General features: G+C 28.3%; 1 protein-coding gene across 7 annotated transcripts in view; it reads left to right on the forward strand.

Annotated features, from left to right (window-relative positions):
* Positions 1–14,305, forward strand: part of LOC122506990 (ATP-dependent helicase brm) — a 40,558-nt gene extending 26,253 nt beyond the window's left edge. The window contains exons 5-24 of one of the 7 annotated variants that reach the window (XM_043619451.1): positions 107–451; positions 939–1,094; positions 2,241–2,411; positions 2,705–2,887; positions 3,216–3,564; positions 3,826–3,899; positions 4,554–4,794; positions 5,134–5,272; positions 5,353–5,514; positions 5,688–6,029; positions 6,139–6,364; positions 6,573–6,769; positions 6,883–7,040; positions 7,223–7,643; positions 7,767–7,933; positions 9,489–9,677; positions 9,817–10,147; positions 10,283–11,143; positions 11,521–11,692; positions 13,111–14,305. In XM_043619451.1, coding sequence (XP_043475386.1) covers positions 107–451; positions 939–1,094; positions 2,241–2,411; positions 2,705–2,887; positions 3,216–3,564; positions 3,826–3,899; positions 4,554–4,794; positions 5,134–5,272; positions 5,353–5,514; positions 5,688–6,029; positions 6,139–6,364; positions 6,573–6,769; positions 6,883–7,040; positions 7,223–7,643; positions 7,767–7,933; positions 9,489–9,677; positions 9,817–10,147; positions 10,283–11,143; positions 11,521–11,692; positions 13,111–13,256 — 5,030 coding nt within the window. In that variant the 3' untranslated portion in view covers positions 13,257–14,305. Of the gene's footprint in view, positions 1–106; positions 452–938; positions 1,095–1,609; positions 1,765–2,118; positions 2,150–2,240; positions 2,412–2,704; positions 2,888–3,215; positions 3,565–3,825; positions 3,900–4,553; positions 4,795–5,133; positions 5,273–5,352; positions 5,515–5,687; positions 6,030–6,138; positions 6,365–6,572; positions 6,770–6,882; positions 7,041–7,222; positions 7,644–7,766; positions 7,934–9,488; positions 9,678–9,816; positions 10,148–10,282; positions 11,144–11,520; positions 11,693–13,110 lie in introns of those variants that run through there. The other 6 variants (XM_043619453.1, XM_043619454.1, XM_043619455.1 and 3 more) reach the window with 6 other exon arrangements.
* The last annotated feature ends 1,104 nt before the right edge of the window (positions 14,306–15,409 follow it).

The raw sequence follows: 15,409 nt of genomic DNA on the forward strand, positions 1-15,409 counted from the left end.
AATTATATTTCCTTTTCTGAAAGAGAAATTATTTCTGAAATTGTATAAAATGATCGATAGTTATTTTTGTTATTTTTTTGCTTTATTTATTTATTTTTTTCCTTAGGTCACCAGTATTCTGGAGGAATGGGTCCAGGTTCCCAGCAAGGACCAATGGGACCGGGTCAGATGGGACATTCTGGTCCACAAGGAATGCCGCACATGGTGCAACAGGGAGGGCCAGGGCAAATGGGTTCGGCGAATCAGAGCGGATCGCCGGTTCAAATGGGTCAGAGTGGACCACCTGGTCATCAGTTTACGAATTTAGGACCAGGAGCACAGCAAGGACCCATGCCACCGAGTCAAATGGGACCAAACGGTCCTCAAGGCGGTCATCATATGGGAGGTCCCGGACAAATGGGCTCTGCCAGTCAAGGTGGTCCTGGACAAATGGGCCCTGGCGCTCCACCCGGTATGTATACTCATTTAATTAAAGATTTTAAAAAACCTATATTTTTAAAAAAATTTAATAACTAAAATTCTGCTGAAATTAGTTAAATTTTTTTTTTGATTTTTTACCAAAGGGTGGGGACTATTAAATAAGTAAAGTATTTTTTAAGAGCCCAAAAATAATTAAGCTAAATGCCATAAAAGAGAAGAAAAAATGTTGAATTTTAAGAAATTCGTTTTTTCGAAATTTTGATAATTTTTGATTTTTTGCTAAAGGGTGGAGACTATTCAAATAGTAATATTATACTACCGAAATAGCTAATGGTAACTAATTATTAATTTTCCGGTCAAATTAAATTCCCGGCTATTTTCTGATTTTCCAGATTGGTAGAAACACTGTTAAATGTATTGGTAGAAACTAAAACCCATCAAAGACGAGTACGACAGCTAGTAATAATATAATAAATAAAATAATAATAATATAATAATTATTATTTTTTAATTCTAAGGAGGAATGGGCCCGGGTTCGCAACAAGGACCCATGGCTCCAGGTCAAATGGGACCAAACGGTCCTCAAGGCGGTCATCACATGGGCGGTCCCGGTCAAATGGGCTCTGGAAATCAAGGAGGTCCAGGGCAAATGGGCCCTGGTGGTCCACCGGCAGGTACTGCTTCAGTTTTTTATTTAAATTTGAATTTACTTTTTAATTTTTATTTTTTACAATATTTTTTATTCACTTTACAAATTTTCTAATAATGTTTCGCCCTGAAAATATTTTTCTCATTTGGAAATTTTTATTACTTCATTAATTTTTATCATCTTAATTATTTATCATTTCTATAATTTGAAATATTGCTTTTTCTATACTGTTAATTTCATTTCTATAATTTTAATATTGTTATTTCTATAATGTTAATACTATCATTTCTATAATTTTTAGTCTTGTTATTTATTTATATTTAAACAGTAACTTTTTTTTTGTTCTTGCCTCAAAGTAGAATTTACGTTCATTAAATTGTAATTGTTGTATTGATTGTGACTGGACATTTGATCGAGACTCATTTTGTTGATGAAAAAGAAAGGACATATTCGGAAATTAATAATAAAGTCAATGGCTTTTGTTTCTTCAAGTTCAAAACTTGAGTATTTACCGCGCTTAGTCAGTCTCGTGACATAATCTCTCGTGTATAATTACAAAACTATTTCTCAAGCGCGAGCAAACTAGAAATTTTCATATAGTTATCAAAGACAATTGTTTTTAAGAATATTCAATTTTTATTTATTTTTCTTTTTTTTTGTTTTTATCATCAGGTGTTGGCAAACTGTTATCTATTGTAACGTATTTTTAACGAGACTAATGTCCTTAATAACAGATGTAATTTGAACAAATATTTTCTCTCAGTTCTTTGATAATTAAATATTAATTCGATTTTTATTTTTGAGGTCAATTATTTTGTTTAATTTTATTTATGTAAACAAAATATAATTAAATAATTAACAAAAGCAAAAAAAAAGAAATTATGAAAATAATTCTCATATAGAAAATGTCAAAATATTAAATTTAGTTGATGGCAAATTAATATTGAAGTTTAATTTTTTTTTCTTTAATTTGAGGAAAATATAGAGAATAATTGATATTGTGAAGAAAAAAAATTGTATGCTCTGCAGAGAAGAATTAAAATTTATCAAACGGAGAGACGATTATGGACGATAATAAATGTTTATTTCTTTTTTTTGATTATTTTTATTTTAGTTTAAAAGAAAGAATTATCGTCTGTAAAGTTTGATATTTTTTAATTTTTCTTGTTAGGTTATCAATTTTCATCCTCAGGCGGAATGGGTCCAGGTTCACAAGGTCCAATGGGTCCTGGACAAATGGGACCGAATGCACCACAAGGCGGACATCATATGGGAGGCCCAGGGCAAATGGGATCCGCTGCGCAGGGTGGGCCCGGACAAATGGGACCCGGCGCTCCACAAGGTTAGAAAGTTAATAAATTACCAGTTAATATCGATTGAAAAATTAAAGAAATTGAATTAAATTTATAATTTAAATATTTACGATTTACAAATTAAGTTTACCTTTACATAATTTTTTCAATAAATACTTTTTTATAGTTAGGTAATAATTTTGTTATTTATTATTTTTACCTTTAATTTTTATTTAAATGTTTTTTATTTTTTAACTTTTTAGACAGTTTTATCATAAATTTAAATATAATTTTTTTTATGTATCGGTGAGGTTTACTTAAATTAATTTTTGTCTCTCAACAGGTCATCAAATATCATTCCCGGGCAGTATGGGACCATCGTCCCAACAAGGACCGATGGGCCCCAATCAAATGGGTCCTAATGGACCGCAAGGCCTTCCACATATGGTTCAGAGTGGACCAGGACAAATGGGATCTTCAAATCAAAGCGGACCACCAAATCAAATGGGTCCTGGTGCTCCACCAGGTTCGTGATATTAATAAAAATTAATTCAGTTGTTTTATTTACAATTTATTTGATTTTCTTTCATTTAATTTTTAAAAAAATGAATGGTTTAGTTAATTTACTTCTGGCAAGTTTTTAATTTACTTTATTTTTTTTCATCATTAATTTCATTTATTTATTTAAATAAATTTTTTTACTACGGAATTTTAAATCAATGAATTTTTTAAATTTAATTTAATGATTATTTTAATAAAATAATTTAATATCTAGTTAAATAATTTAATAATTAAATAGTTAAATTACTTAAAGAGTTAAATAATTAATTTTTAACACTGAACTATTTTCTCAGGTGCTCCAAATCCAAATCAAATGGGTCCAGGAGGTGGTCCAGTCGGTCAACAAGGAGCACCAGGTCAAATGGGACCCGGCGGCACTGGTCCAATAATTCCCGGTGGTCCCGGCAGTCAAATGAATCAGAATGCACCTGTACAAATACCAGGCAATCCACCAGGACCACCAGGTCCTCCAGGCTCCGGACAGGAGAATTTAAATGCCCTGCAGAAAGCCATTGACTCTATGGAAGAGAAAGGTCTTCAAGAAGATCCACGTTACTCTCAACTTATTGCTCTTAGAGCCCGTCAAGGAAACAGTATGGGAGATAAACAAACTTTCAGCTCACAGCAGTTGCAACAATTACGGTATGAATATTTTTTCAACTTCAAATAAAAAATTTCCACATAACAAAAAATTTTAAATAAAAAATGGCTTTATTTTTAACATTGAGAATTATTAATTATTTTTCAAATAGTTAAAATAATTTGAAATAGTTTTCGATGAATTATTCCCGATTAACAGTGAATAAATAAAAATATTTCTTAGTTTTCTTTTTTCGAATATTTTTACCGTTGAGTGTGAGTATAACAATTATATACTTAGTTCTGTATTTTTATATTTTACAGTATGCAGATAATGGCTTATCGATTATTAGCGCGAAATCAACCTTTGTCACAGCAATTGGCACTCGCTCTTCAAGGTAATTTTTTTTATAGTTTTAGACGATTTCTTTTTGATTTCTTTCTTTTTTTTGGGTGACTACTCTATCTTTTGTTTCTGCCCCTTCGATTTTTAGTTTGCTTGTTTATTGTTTATTCATTGCTTTTCTAGATTTTGTAATCATTTTTTTATTTTTGAAATGCATGCTCGTTGTTGCAATAACAAATATAAATTTGAAAAAAGGAAAAATTGAACCAAGTTCTATAAATTGAAATAAAAGAAATATAAATAAATGTAAATTGAAAAAAAATGATTTAAAGATTATAAATATAATTTGATGAAAGTAAAAAAGAATTTACATAGGTACGATTTATAATAGAAAACAGTTAAAATAAAGGCAACAAGTTTTCCTTTCTTCTTTGGATAAATATTCATATTTGAAGAAATTGGAAAGAAGAAATTGAAAAATAGTAATAAAAGAAGAAAATGAAAAATAGTAATCAAAGAAAAATAGTAGTAAACGAAAAAATTGCAAGGGAAGGAAAATTATATTATTTTCCAAAAATTAGATGATTTTTCTTGTTTTTATTTATTTTTTTTTTTTTTGTAGTGTTAGTTCGTTGTGTAGTGAAGAGCAAAAGTAGAGTAGAATGATCCCGGGACAAATCTTGATTGTCGAAATGAATTTAACCAGGTGGAGGTCCTCCTCCAGGTATCGGTCAAAGACCCATGGATCCTTCTCAAGGTCCTACGTCCGGTTCACAAGCACCTGGTGCCAATGCAATGGGCCCTACGGGACCACCGAGACCTGGTTCTCAAACTCCACAGCAACAGCAGCAACAACCACAGCCGGGAGCCAAGACGAATAGAGTTACCAGTCTCGCGAAACCCGCCGGTCTTGATCCTCTTCTAATTCTCCAGGAACGCGAAAACAGGTAAACTTTCAATTTTCCACATTCTTTTTCCTTTTTAAATCGATTTTTTTTTCTTAAGTTACAATTTTTCCAGAAAGATTTTTTTTTTATTTATTTTTAAAAATATTTTTCTTTATATTTATTTTCTTATTAATCTGTTCTCAGTTTGAAGTTAGTTTTTGTTTGCTTCTTTGTTTCTAAACTATTTTAATAATTTTTCTTTTTAAATATTTTTAATTTTAAAATTAATGTATTGAAAATCATCGAATTGTTTGCATAGAATTTTATCAAAAAATTTAATAATAATTGAATTTCTTCGAAGAATTTTATTATAATAGGAAAATAATTGAATTTTCGCAGAGTCGCTGCTCGTATTGCACTTCGTATGGAGCAACTTAGCAATTTGCCGACAAATATGCCCGAAGATCTTCGAATTCAGGCGCAAATTGAATTGAGAATGTTGAGAGTTTTGAACTTCCAACGACAACTCAGATCTGAGGTTTGTGGGAATAATAAAATTTCTTTTTAAAAATTGGAAATTTTTTTGAAATTAAATTTAACTTTTAATTTTCTTTCTAGATTATTGCTTGCACTCGTAAGGATACAACATTGGAGACTGCAATTAACGTGAAAGGTTATAAACGAACCAAGAGGCAAGGTTTACGTGAAGCGCGAGCAACGGAGAAATTGGAGAAACAACAGAAACTCGAAGCGGAACGTAAACGAAGACAAAAACATCAGGTAAATCTTTATTATTTAATAAGTTTTTGTTTTTTTTGTATACAATATACAAAAAATAATAGTTTAAAGATATTTTTCACCTTCAAATTGAAATTTTTAGAAAAGTTGTTTGTATATTTATTTTAAATTTTTAAAATGATAATAAATAGAAAATGGGTAATTTTTTCTTTTAGGAATTCCTTAGTTCGGTTCTTCAGCATGGCAAAGATTTCAAAGAATTCCATCGTAATAATCTTGCGAAAATGTCTCGTCTCAATAAAGCGGTGCTTAATTATCATGCGAATGCAGAGCGTGAACAAAAGAAGGAACAGGAGAGAATTGAGAAGGAACGTATGCGTCGTCTTATGGCCGAGGACGAAGAGGGTTATCGAAAGCTTATCGATCAAAAGAAAGACAAACGTCTCGCTTTCCTTCTTTCGCAGACCGACGAATACATTTGCAATCTCACTGAAATGGTCAAGCAACATAAAATGGAGCAGAGGAGAAAACAAGTTGAAGAACAAAGACGTAGAAAGGTAAACAAAATTAATAATATAAATAATTTATTTTCTACAATTACAATTTTTTTTAAGTTTTTTTCAATAAGTTGTAGATTTATTTATTTATTTATACATTTATTAATAGAAGAGGAAGAGAGACGGAGAAATTGGAGAAGACGGAACTGTGGAAGATGTGCGAGTTCATGTCATTGAACTTTCTACTGGTCGCACTTTGACTGGCGAGGACGCTCCAATGATGAGTCAACTTGCTGCCTTTATGGAAACACATCCCGGATGGGAAATGATTGAAACTGAAAGTGACGAAGACAGTGAGGACGATGGCGAAGAAGAGGGCGATAAGGACAAGAAACGTGAGTTTTCTATTTTGTTAGGGTCGCATTCTGATTTTTTTTCAATATTATTCCTTTATTTTAAATGTTTTGAATTTGAAAATTAAAAAAGAATTCTAATTGAATGTTTTGAAGATTAAACAATTTTTGTCTATTAATGCAAAAATTTTGTTTACGAATTTGAACAATGAAGTAGAAACAAAGTTTTATGAAAATTTTCTTCTCTTAGAAAAAGAAAAGAGCATTGAAGAGGATGATGAACAGAATGAACAGAATAAGAAACCGGTCAACAAGGCAAAGGTCGAAGACGACGAATACAAAACGGAGGAACAAACGTATTACAGTATTGCTCACACTGTTCATGAGGGTGTAACTGAACAGGCTTCGATTTTAGTGAATGGCAAATTAAAGGAATACCAAGTTAAGGTAAAATACTTTATTTTCTTTTCAATAAATTTTTAATCTAATAAATAATAAATAAATATCTAATCTAATAGATAAATATTCAGATTGTTGAATAACTTGAAAATAATTTCCAGGGCTTGGAGTGGTTGGTCTCTCTTTTCAATAACAATCTAAATGGTATTCTCGCTGATGAGATGGGTCTCGGTAAAACAATTCAAACAATTGCTCTTGTCACGTACTTGATGGAAAAGAAGAAAGTCAATGGACCGTTTTTAATCATTGTTCCTCTATCGTAAGTTCTTTCTCCAAATATTCAAATTTCGAATTTAATTATTTATTTTCATTACCAAATATTTGTCTAGTATTTGATATTCTATTTTTTATATTCGAAAAATAATAAATTTATAATTTAATATAATTATTTAATTGCGAAAATAAATTTTATTATTTAAATAATATGAAATAATTTGACAGGACTCTGTCGAATTGGGTTTTGGAATTTGAGAAATGGGCGCCGAGCGTTGTTGTTGTCTCCTATAAAGGATCACCGGCTGGAAGAAGGGCAATTCAGTCGCAAATGAGAGCGACTAAATTCAATGTACTACTTACAACTTATGAGTATGTCATTAAAGACAAGAGTGTTTTGGCAAAACTTCAGTGGAAATATATGATCATTGACGAAGGTCACAGAATGAAAAATCATCACTGTAAATTGACGCAAGTGCTTAATACACATTATCTGGCGCCCCATCGTCTTCTTCTCACTGGTACACCATTACAAAATAAATTGCCGGAACTTTGGGCGCTTCTCAATTTCCTACTGCCATCCATCTTCAAATCCTGCAGCACATTCGAGCAGTGGTTCAATGCCCCTTTCGCAACGACTGGTGAAAAAGTGAGTAGTAGTCTTTTCAAATTTTTATTATTTATTATTTTTTAAATTAGAATTTTTTCGTTTTTCTTTTATAAATAAAACTCGTGAACTTTTAATTAAAAATATGTATTTTGTTGAATTTAGGTCGAACTGAACGAGGAAGAAACTATTTTAATTATTCGTCGTCTGCACAAAGTTTTGCGACCTTTCCTCTTGAGACGTTTGAAGAAAGAAGTAGAATCGCAATTGCCTGACAAGGTTGAATATATAGTAAAATGTGACATGTCTGGCTTGCAGAAGGTGCTTTATAAGTAAGTCAATTTTTACGTAAACTTATATTATTAATAATCGTTGTAATCCGGTAATCCGTTCGCAGTTTTTGTTTCTTAACTTTTTAAATAATTTTTATTTTTAATTTATTTCAATTTTAAAATTAATATACTGAAAATCATTGAATTCTTGTAAAGTATTTATAAAAAGAATTTTTAAATAATTGAAAATTCAATTATTTTAAAAAATAATTCAATTTTCCACAGGAGTTCAATTATTTTAAAAAAACTTTTAATAAAATCTAATTTAAGAATTCAATTATTTTTAAAAATATGTAATGAAATTTTTGCTGGAATTCAATTATTTTAATTACAATTTTAATTGAATTCCAGGGAAAATTAAATTATTTTTAAACATTTTTTTTAAAATTCTTCGAAAGAATTTAATAATATCAATGAATTGTAAATTTTTCACAGATATTCAATTATTTTAAATACAATTTTCATAAAATTCTTCTCAAAAATTCACTTATTTTTTAAAATTTTGCAAAGATTTAATTATTTGTAGAAATAATAAATTTTTTTGCAGGGATTCAATTATTTAAAATAGTTTTCATAAAATTCTATTCAAGAATTTAATTATTTTCAGAAATAATTAAACTGTCGATTTACTTAAAATCATTGAATTATTGTAAAGTATTTATATAAAAATTTGTAAATAATTGAATTCATTTAAAGAAATTTATCAACATTTCTTTCAATAATTAAGTACTTTCGGGAAAATGTAATTAAAATTGTGTTGAATATAATTTAATTGTTGGCAAGATTTTTATTTAAAATTCATTAAAATAATTGAATTATTTTGAAGATTTTTTTTCAATTTTCTTGAAAATAATCGAGTTTTTTTTAAATTTTGACTGAAATTTTTGAAAGTAATTGAATTTTATAAAGAATTTCTTTTAAGTTTTTAAAATAATCGTGTTTATTATTAATTGCAATTAATAATTTTTCTATTAAATTATATTAAAATTATTCATAGAAAATAGAATTCTTTTAAACAATTTTATTAGAGTTTTTGTAAATAATTACATTTTTCGTTTGAAGAATTTCATTAAATTTCGTAAAAATAATGTAATTTTTTAAAGTAATTTTAATTGAAAATTTTGAAAATAATTGAAATTTACAAAGAATTTTATTAAAAACTTTTGAGAACAATGAAATGGTTTAGAAAAATTTTATTACAATTTTAAAAATTAAATGAAACTGTTACAGAAATTTAATTAAAATTGGATTGAAAATAATTGAATTTTTAGAAGAATTTTATTATTTACAAAAATAATTGAATTTTTTCGAAGAATTTTATATCAGAAATTATTGAAAATAATTGAATTTATATTAAAGCTATTGAAAATAATTAAATTTAAATAATATTTTTAAAAATAATTGTATTCTTTCGAGAAATTTTAGTAAAATTGTATTGAAAATAATTGAATTGCTCTAAAAAATTATGAAAATAATATTTAAATTTTAAAGAAAAATGTGAACTAGAATTTTTTTCGGATGATTGGTAATTAATGTTCGTTTCCTTTTTAATCAGACACATGCAGAGTAAAGGAGTTCTATTGACTGACGGTTCGGAGAAAGGAAAACAGGGCAAAGGTGGAGCGAAGGCTTTGATGAATACAATTGTTCAGTTACGAAAACTTTGTAATCATCCATTCATGTTCCAAGCAATTGAAGAAAAGTATTGTGAGCACGTTGGCACTCAAGGAGGAATTGTAGCCGGGTAAGAATATGTTTCATATATAATTATACTTGATATATTATTTATTTTTTTTTCACTTAATTTTTGTTGTTTTAATACATGATTAAAAAAAATGTTCGTAATGTTTATTTGAAATTGTTTTCAATTTATTTTCAATTAGACCTGACTTATTCCGAGCCTCGGGTAAATTCGAATTGCTGGATCGAATTTTGCCGAAATTGAAAGCAACAAACCATAGAGTATTACTGTTTTGTCAAATGACGCAATTAATGACAATTATGGAGGACTACTTGACGTGGCGGGGTTTCAAGTATCTCAGATTGGACGGCACAACAAAAGCCGAAGACAGAGGTGATCTGTTGAAGAAATTCAACGATCCGGGTTCAGATTATTTCCTCTTCTTGCTGTCAACAAGAGCTGGTGGTCTTGGTTTGAATCTTCAAGCCGCCGACACTGTCGTCATCTTCGACTCCGATTGGAATCCTCATCAGGTAACTTGAAAACAATCCTACAATTATTATATAATAATAATTTATTTATACACATTTAGACAAAAGTTTTAATTTTTAGAAATAATTAAATTTCAAAGGAAGAAATAATTTAAAGGAATATTTAATTTTTTCCAGGATTTGCAAGCACAAGACAGAGCTCACAGAATCGGTCAAAAGAATGAAGTACGCGTTCTACGTTTAATGACAGTAAATTCAGTTGAGGAGAGAATTTTGGCTGCTGCTCGTTACAAATTAAATATGGACGAGAAAGTTATTCAAGCGGGAATGTTCGATCAAAAATCAACAGGCTCAGAGAGACAGCAATTTTTACAGAGTATTTTACATCAGGACGATGCTGATGACGAGGAGGAGAATGAGGTTCCCGATGATGAGACAGTGAATCAAATGATAGCAAGATCGGAAGGTGAGTTTGAATCTTTCCAGAAATTGGATCTTGAACGAAGAAGAGAGGAGGCAAAATTGGGACCACAACGAAAGCCACGACTTCTTGAGGAGGCGGAACTTCCCGATTGGTTGGTGAAGGACGATGACGAAGTGGAAAGATGGGCGTATGAGGAAGATGAGGATAGATTTTTGGGACGTGGCTCACGTCAACGTAAGGAAGTTGATTATACGTTTAGTCTCACTGATAAGGAATGGCTCAAGGCAATTGATGAGGAGGGCGTTGAATACGATGAGGAAGAGGAGGATGATAAAAAGAAGAAGAAGACAAGAAAGAGGAGGAAAAAGGGCGAGGAGGACGACGAGCCAATGCCAAAGAAACGAAGAGGCGGCTCTTCGATTCATCCAAAATTGAAGCGAACAATGAAGAAAATTATTGCCGAAGTTGTTGATTATACTCATGGTGCTGATGGACGATTGCTCAGTGAACCGTTCATGAAATTACCATCGCGACGAGAGTTGCCTGATTATTATGACATTATTAAGAAACCACTTACTATTAATAAACTTCTTACGAAAATTGAAGAAGGAAAGGTGAGAAAATCTGTTTTTTTTAATTAAATCCAAACACTTGTTTTGTTGTTTTTTATTCTTTGTTATGTCTGACAAAATTTTTAAATTCATGTTCTTTTTTCTCAGCTTTAGGAGAATTTTAATTGCAAATTCGAAAATAATTGATTTAAAGAAGAAGTTTAGTTTAAAATTCGGAAGAATTACTTTTGTAACTTTTAGAAATAATTAAATTTCAGAAATTGAAATTCAATAAATTTTTTTATTTATTTATTTTTTCACGGGAATTAATTTCTCTGAAAAAATAAATAACAAGTTTCTGAAAGTTTGTAATATTTTTTAGAAAGTTTAGAATTTTTTTTTAATTATGAAGAAGCTAATATTTTTTCTTCTTTCATTAGTATTTCGATCTGGATGAATTGGAAAAGGACTTTATGCAGTTATGCAGGAACGCGCAAATTTATAACGAAGAAGCGTCGCTGATTCATGAAGATTCAATCACTTTACAGACTGTTTTTACGGATGCACGACGAAAATTAGAAATTGAAATAACCATTTCCGAGGACGATAAAGGTGAGTAAGAAAAGTTTCTTTATGAATTTTAATTTTTTTTCTCGTCTTTTCTCATTACAAATTAAAGAGTTTATATTTTAATTTATCTGTAGCTTCAAGTTCATGGTAAATATTTAACATCCAAATTATATAAAATTTTTTAATTATTTTTTATTACCATTAATATTATCAGAAGGGTTGTAACATGTCAGGGAACTCAGAAAATTCCGTTTCTGACAATAATTTAACTTTAACTACAGAATATGAAATTTAATTTATTTAAACAATATAATTCTTGAAGTATCGTAAAATTGTTACTTATAAATTATTTAGCGATTATTGCGTTTGCAATTTTTATAAATTCTTGAATTTCAAAAGGATTTAAATTGAAGTTATACAAATTTTACATTTGAATTTAATAATTTTACTTAAAAACCCCAAAAGTAACTAAATTTTAGTAGAACCGGGTTTACAATTTTTATATAAATAATTCAATTTTGAAAGGTTTTAAATTAAAGTTTTCGAAAATTTGAATTTAATAATTTTACATAAAAAATTCTAAAAGTAATTTAATTTCAGTAGAACCGAGTTTACAATTTTTATAAAAATAATTGAATTTCAAAAGGTTTTGTATTAAAGTTTTAGAAACTTTGAAATTGAATTTAATAATTTTTGTGAATTGTACTTGAAAATTCCAGAAATAATTAAATTTTACTAGAGTCGAGTTTACAATTTTTTTTATAAATAATTGAATTCGAAGGTTTCAAATTAAACTTTTAACAAATTTTTATTAAAAATGCCAAAGAAGTTAGTTTTCTGAAAAATTCTTATTCAAATTTTTCTCAAAGAAGTTTCTGGAAAAATATTAAAAATAATTGATTTAGGAAAGAATTTCATTTAAAAATTCTAGAAAATAATTTAATTGAAATTTGGAAAACAATTTTTGAGAAATTACAATAGCAATTCTTATAAATAATTAAATTTCAGGTTTTAAATTCGAAATTTTCGAAAATTTTAATTTCTATGAAGGAATGATAATAATGAATGAATATTTATTTTAAAAAAATTACTGGTGTTTCGAATAATTTAAAAATTGAAGATATTCGCTAATAAACTGTATTAGAAAAATTTTCTTGTGAAAATTCTTTTTGAAAATTAGAGAAAAACAAAATAAAATTTTTGTGGCAACCCTAATTTAAATAATTCAATACACAAATTATTTTTTATTAAAATTATTTCTTAGTATTGAGATTTTTTATTAAAGATTAAAAATTAAAAGAAATTAAAGATTAAAGATTACAATTTTTTATTAAAATATTGAAATCTATTTGAAAGAACTAAAAAATATATTTTGATTGAAAGAATAGTTAAAAAGTAAAACTAAATTATAGAAATTTAATAATTAGAAATTTATAGAAATAATTATAATAATTTTCCAGACGCCGAGGATGGTTCGGATGGTGATTCCAGTGTAAAAATGAAAATCAAGTTGAAGCAAAAGAAGACGGATGGACGCGTAGGTAGGAGAAAGAAGTCAACAAAGAAGTACATCTCGGACGACGATGATGACGGTGACGATAATTAAAAAGAAGAGAATTTTTTTCTTTGTTTTTTGAGTCCAAACAAATAAGCAGCTTCTTCGCGGTAAGAATTCTGTGATTTTTTTTTAACGGTGACATTAATATTTAAAAATATTCATTGATTATTCGATTTTCTTCCAATTTTCACAATTGGAATAAATTTTCGAACGATACTTTCATAATTTATTAATGAAAATTAATTTTGAAATATCGCAATGATTCACAAAAAGAAAAAAAAATTTTTTTTGAATACACTAGAACATTTATTTTTAAATAATTACATTCATTCGATTGTATTAATCACTTTGAATAGAAATAATGTTCATTTCTGATTTAATGCAAAACTCTGATTTAATGAGAAAAAATTAACTTCCCTCTTTCTTTTTAAATAGAGGGATTTTTTTGTTTTATTTTTCTTTTTTATAGTACTTTTTGATGGGGGTAAAAATTTCTTTAATTCTAAAATATTTTTGGAATTGTGAGTGGCAGGACGTAAACTCTAAAAAAAATAATAGGAGTTTAAATACTAGAATTAAATCACTAAATGTATTCTTTGCCAATTAATTTTTTTTTTTAGAGATAAAAGACTTATCTCTATATTATCGAACTTGAACATTAACTCTATTTTCAGGAATGAATTGAATGATTTTTGATGAATTATGAGCAATAAATAATACAATCATCGAATCACTGTTTATAACAAGTGAATGATTGAATATTTCATTTAATGAATGAAAAAAAACAAGTTTTGAGTATATTGTAATTTTTACTAAGCTTCTGTCTGCGTTTAATCATAGATTTTTCTTCTTGAAAATTAAGCTCATAATTTTCTTTATTATGCGCTTCTAGTTTCAAATATTAGATTATTTCCAAATAATTATTTAAAAAAAAGAAAGATTAAGTGTTTTTTATTTAATCTGAATCGACGTAAGAGAGGATATATATATATAATAACAATTGTAGTTTTTTCTGATACTTCGAATATTTTTCGTTGTAGCGTATTATATAATCTTCGTATTATGTTTAAGGGAATAAAAAAAAACAGTGGTCGGAAGTGATGGATTTTTCTTTCTTCTGATAAAATGATAGTTGGAAAAAACTGTCAATATCCTAACAGTTCCGAATTCCTGAAAAAAAAATCTTTTTAGATTATTTTTTCTTTTAAAATATGCATATTGTAAAAAGGTTTTTTTAAGTGGATGGTGTGTAGCTACTTTAACGGGCAAATATTTACAAAAGGGAAAATAAGCTGAAATTTAGCTTTACTTTTTAATTTTTTTGAAACTACTATATGATCCTTTCTTCTGACCACAGGAAGCAAAAGGGAAAAAGGAAATAGTGAGAGAGAGAGAGAGAGAGAGAGAGAGAGAAAGGGGAGGAAAAAAAGTGGTGTTAGTCGACTCCATAAATTTCATTCCGTCGCGTTAATTTCCTGTGCGCGTATTCCGAAATTCCTGTGTCGTTTCTGCGTCAGCTTGCTCTGCGGAATCACGCATGAGTTGTGCACCGTGAGCTTATCCCGTACTCGCTCGTAGTTCGCCCGAAAAGATTATTCGAGCTGAAAACACCACGTTAATCCGGGGAAAAAAAAGTTTTCCCTCACCTGCAAAATATCTCGTGATTTTTCGTATTATACGAATATATATATATTTGTATAAATCTCTGCTGACTTGCCATCAATTTTCAAATATTTTTTTTCATTCATTATTTGCACTCGAGTATCTTATTTTTTAGAAATAAAAATGGTTTCCTTTATTTCGATATAATGTTGGATTTTGGATTTTTTGTTCTTATTTCAACATTTTTTTCTCTTTCAGTGCCTCTTTTGTTCTTTTATTTTATTTGTTTATTTTCCTTCTTTTCTTTCTTGTTTTTTTCTGTCTTTTTTCCTTCTCTGTTTACTTTTCTTTATTTTTTTCTATTATTTCTTTATTGTCTATTTTTATATTAATTTTTCAACCTAATTTACTATTTTTTTTTTGCACCTACTCTCTAAATTTGAATTAATAAAAACGTTTATAAATGTGAATTGGCGACTACCAATTGAAGTTAGCAAATATTTTTACTAATTCAAATTTAGAGAGTTGGAAAGAAAAAAAAATAGTGAATTAGGTAGAAAAATAAATATATAAACAAAAATAGCATAAATAGACAATTT

This window comes from Leptopilina heterotoma, unplaced genomic scaffold (genome assembly GCF_015476425.1).
Source record: "Leptopilina heterotoma isolate Lh14 unplaced genomic scaffold, ASM1547642v1 Lhet_44, whole genome shotgun sequence".
NCBI lineage: Eukaryota > Metazoa > Arthropoda > Insecta > Hymenoptera > Figitidae > Leptopilina > Leptopilina heterotoma.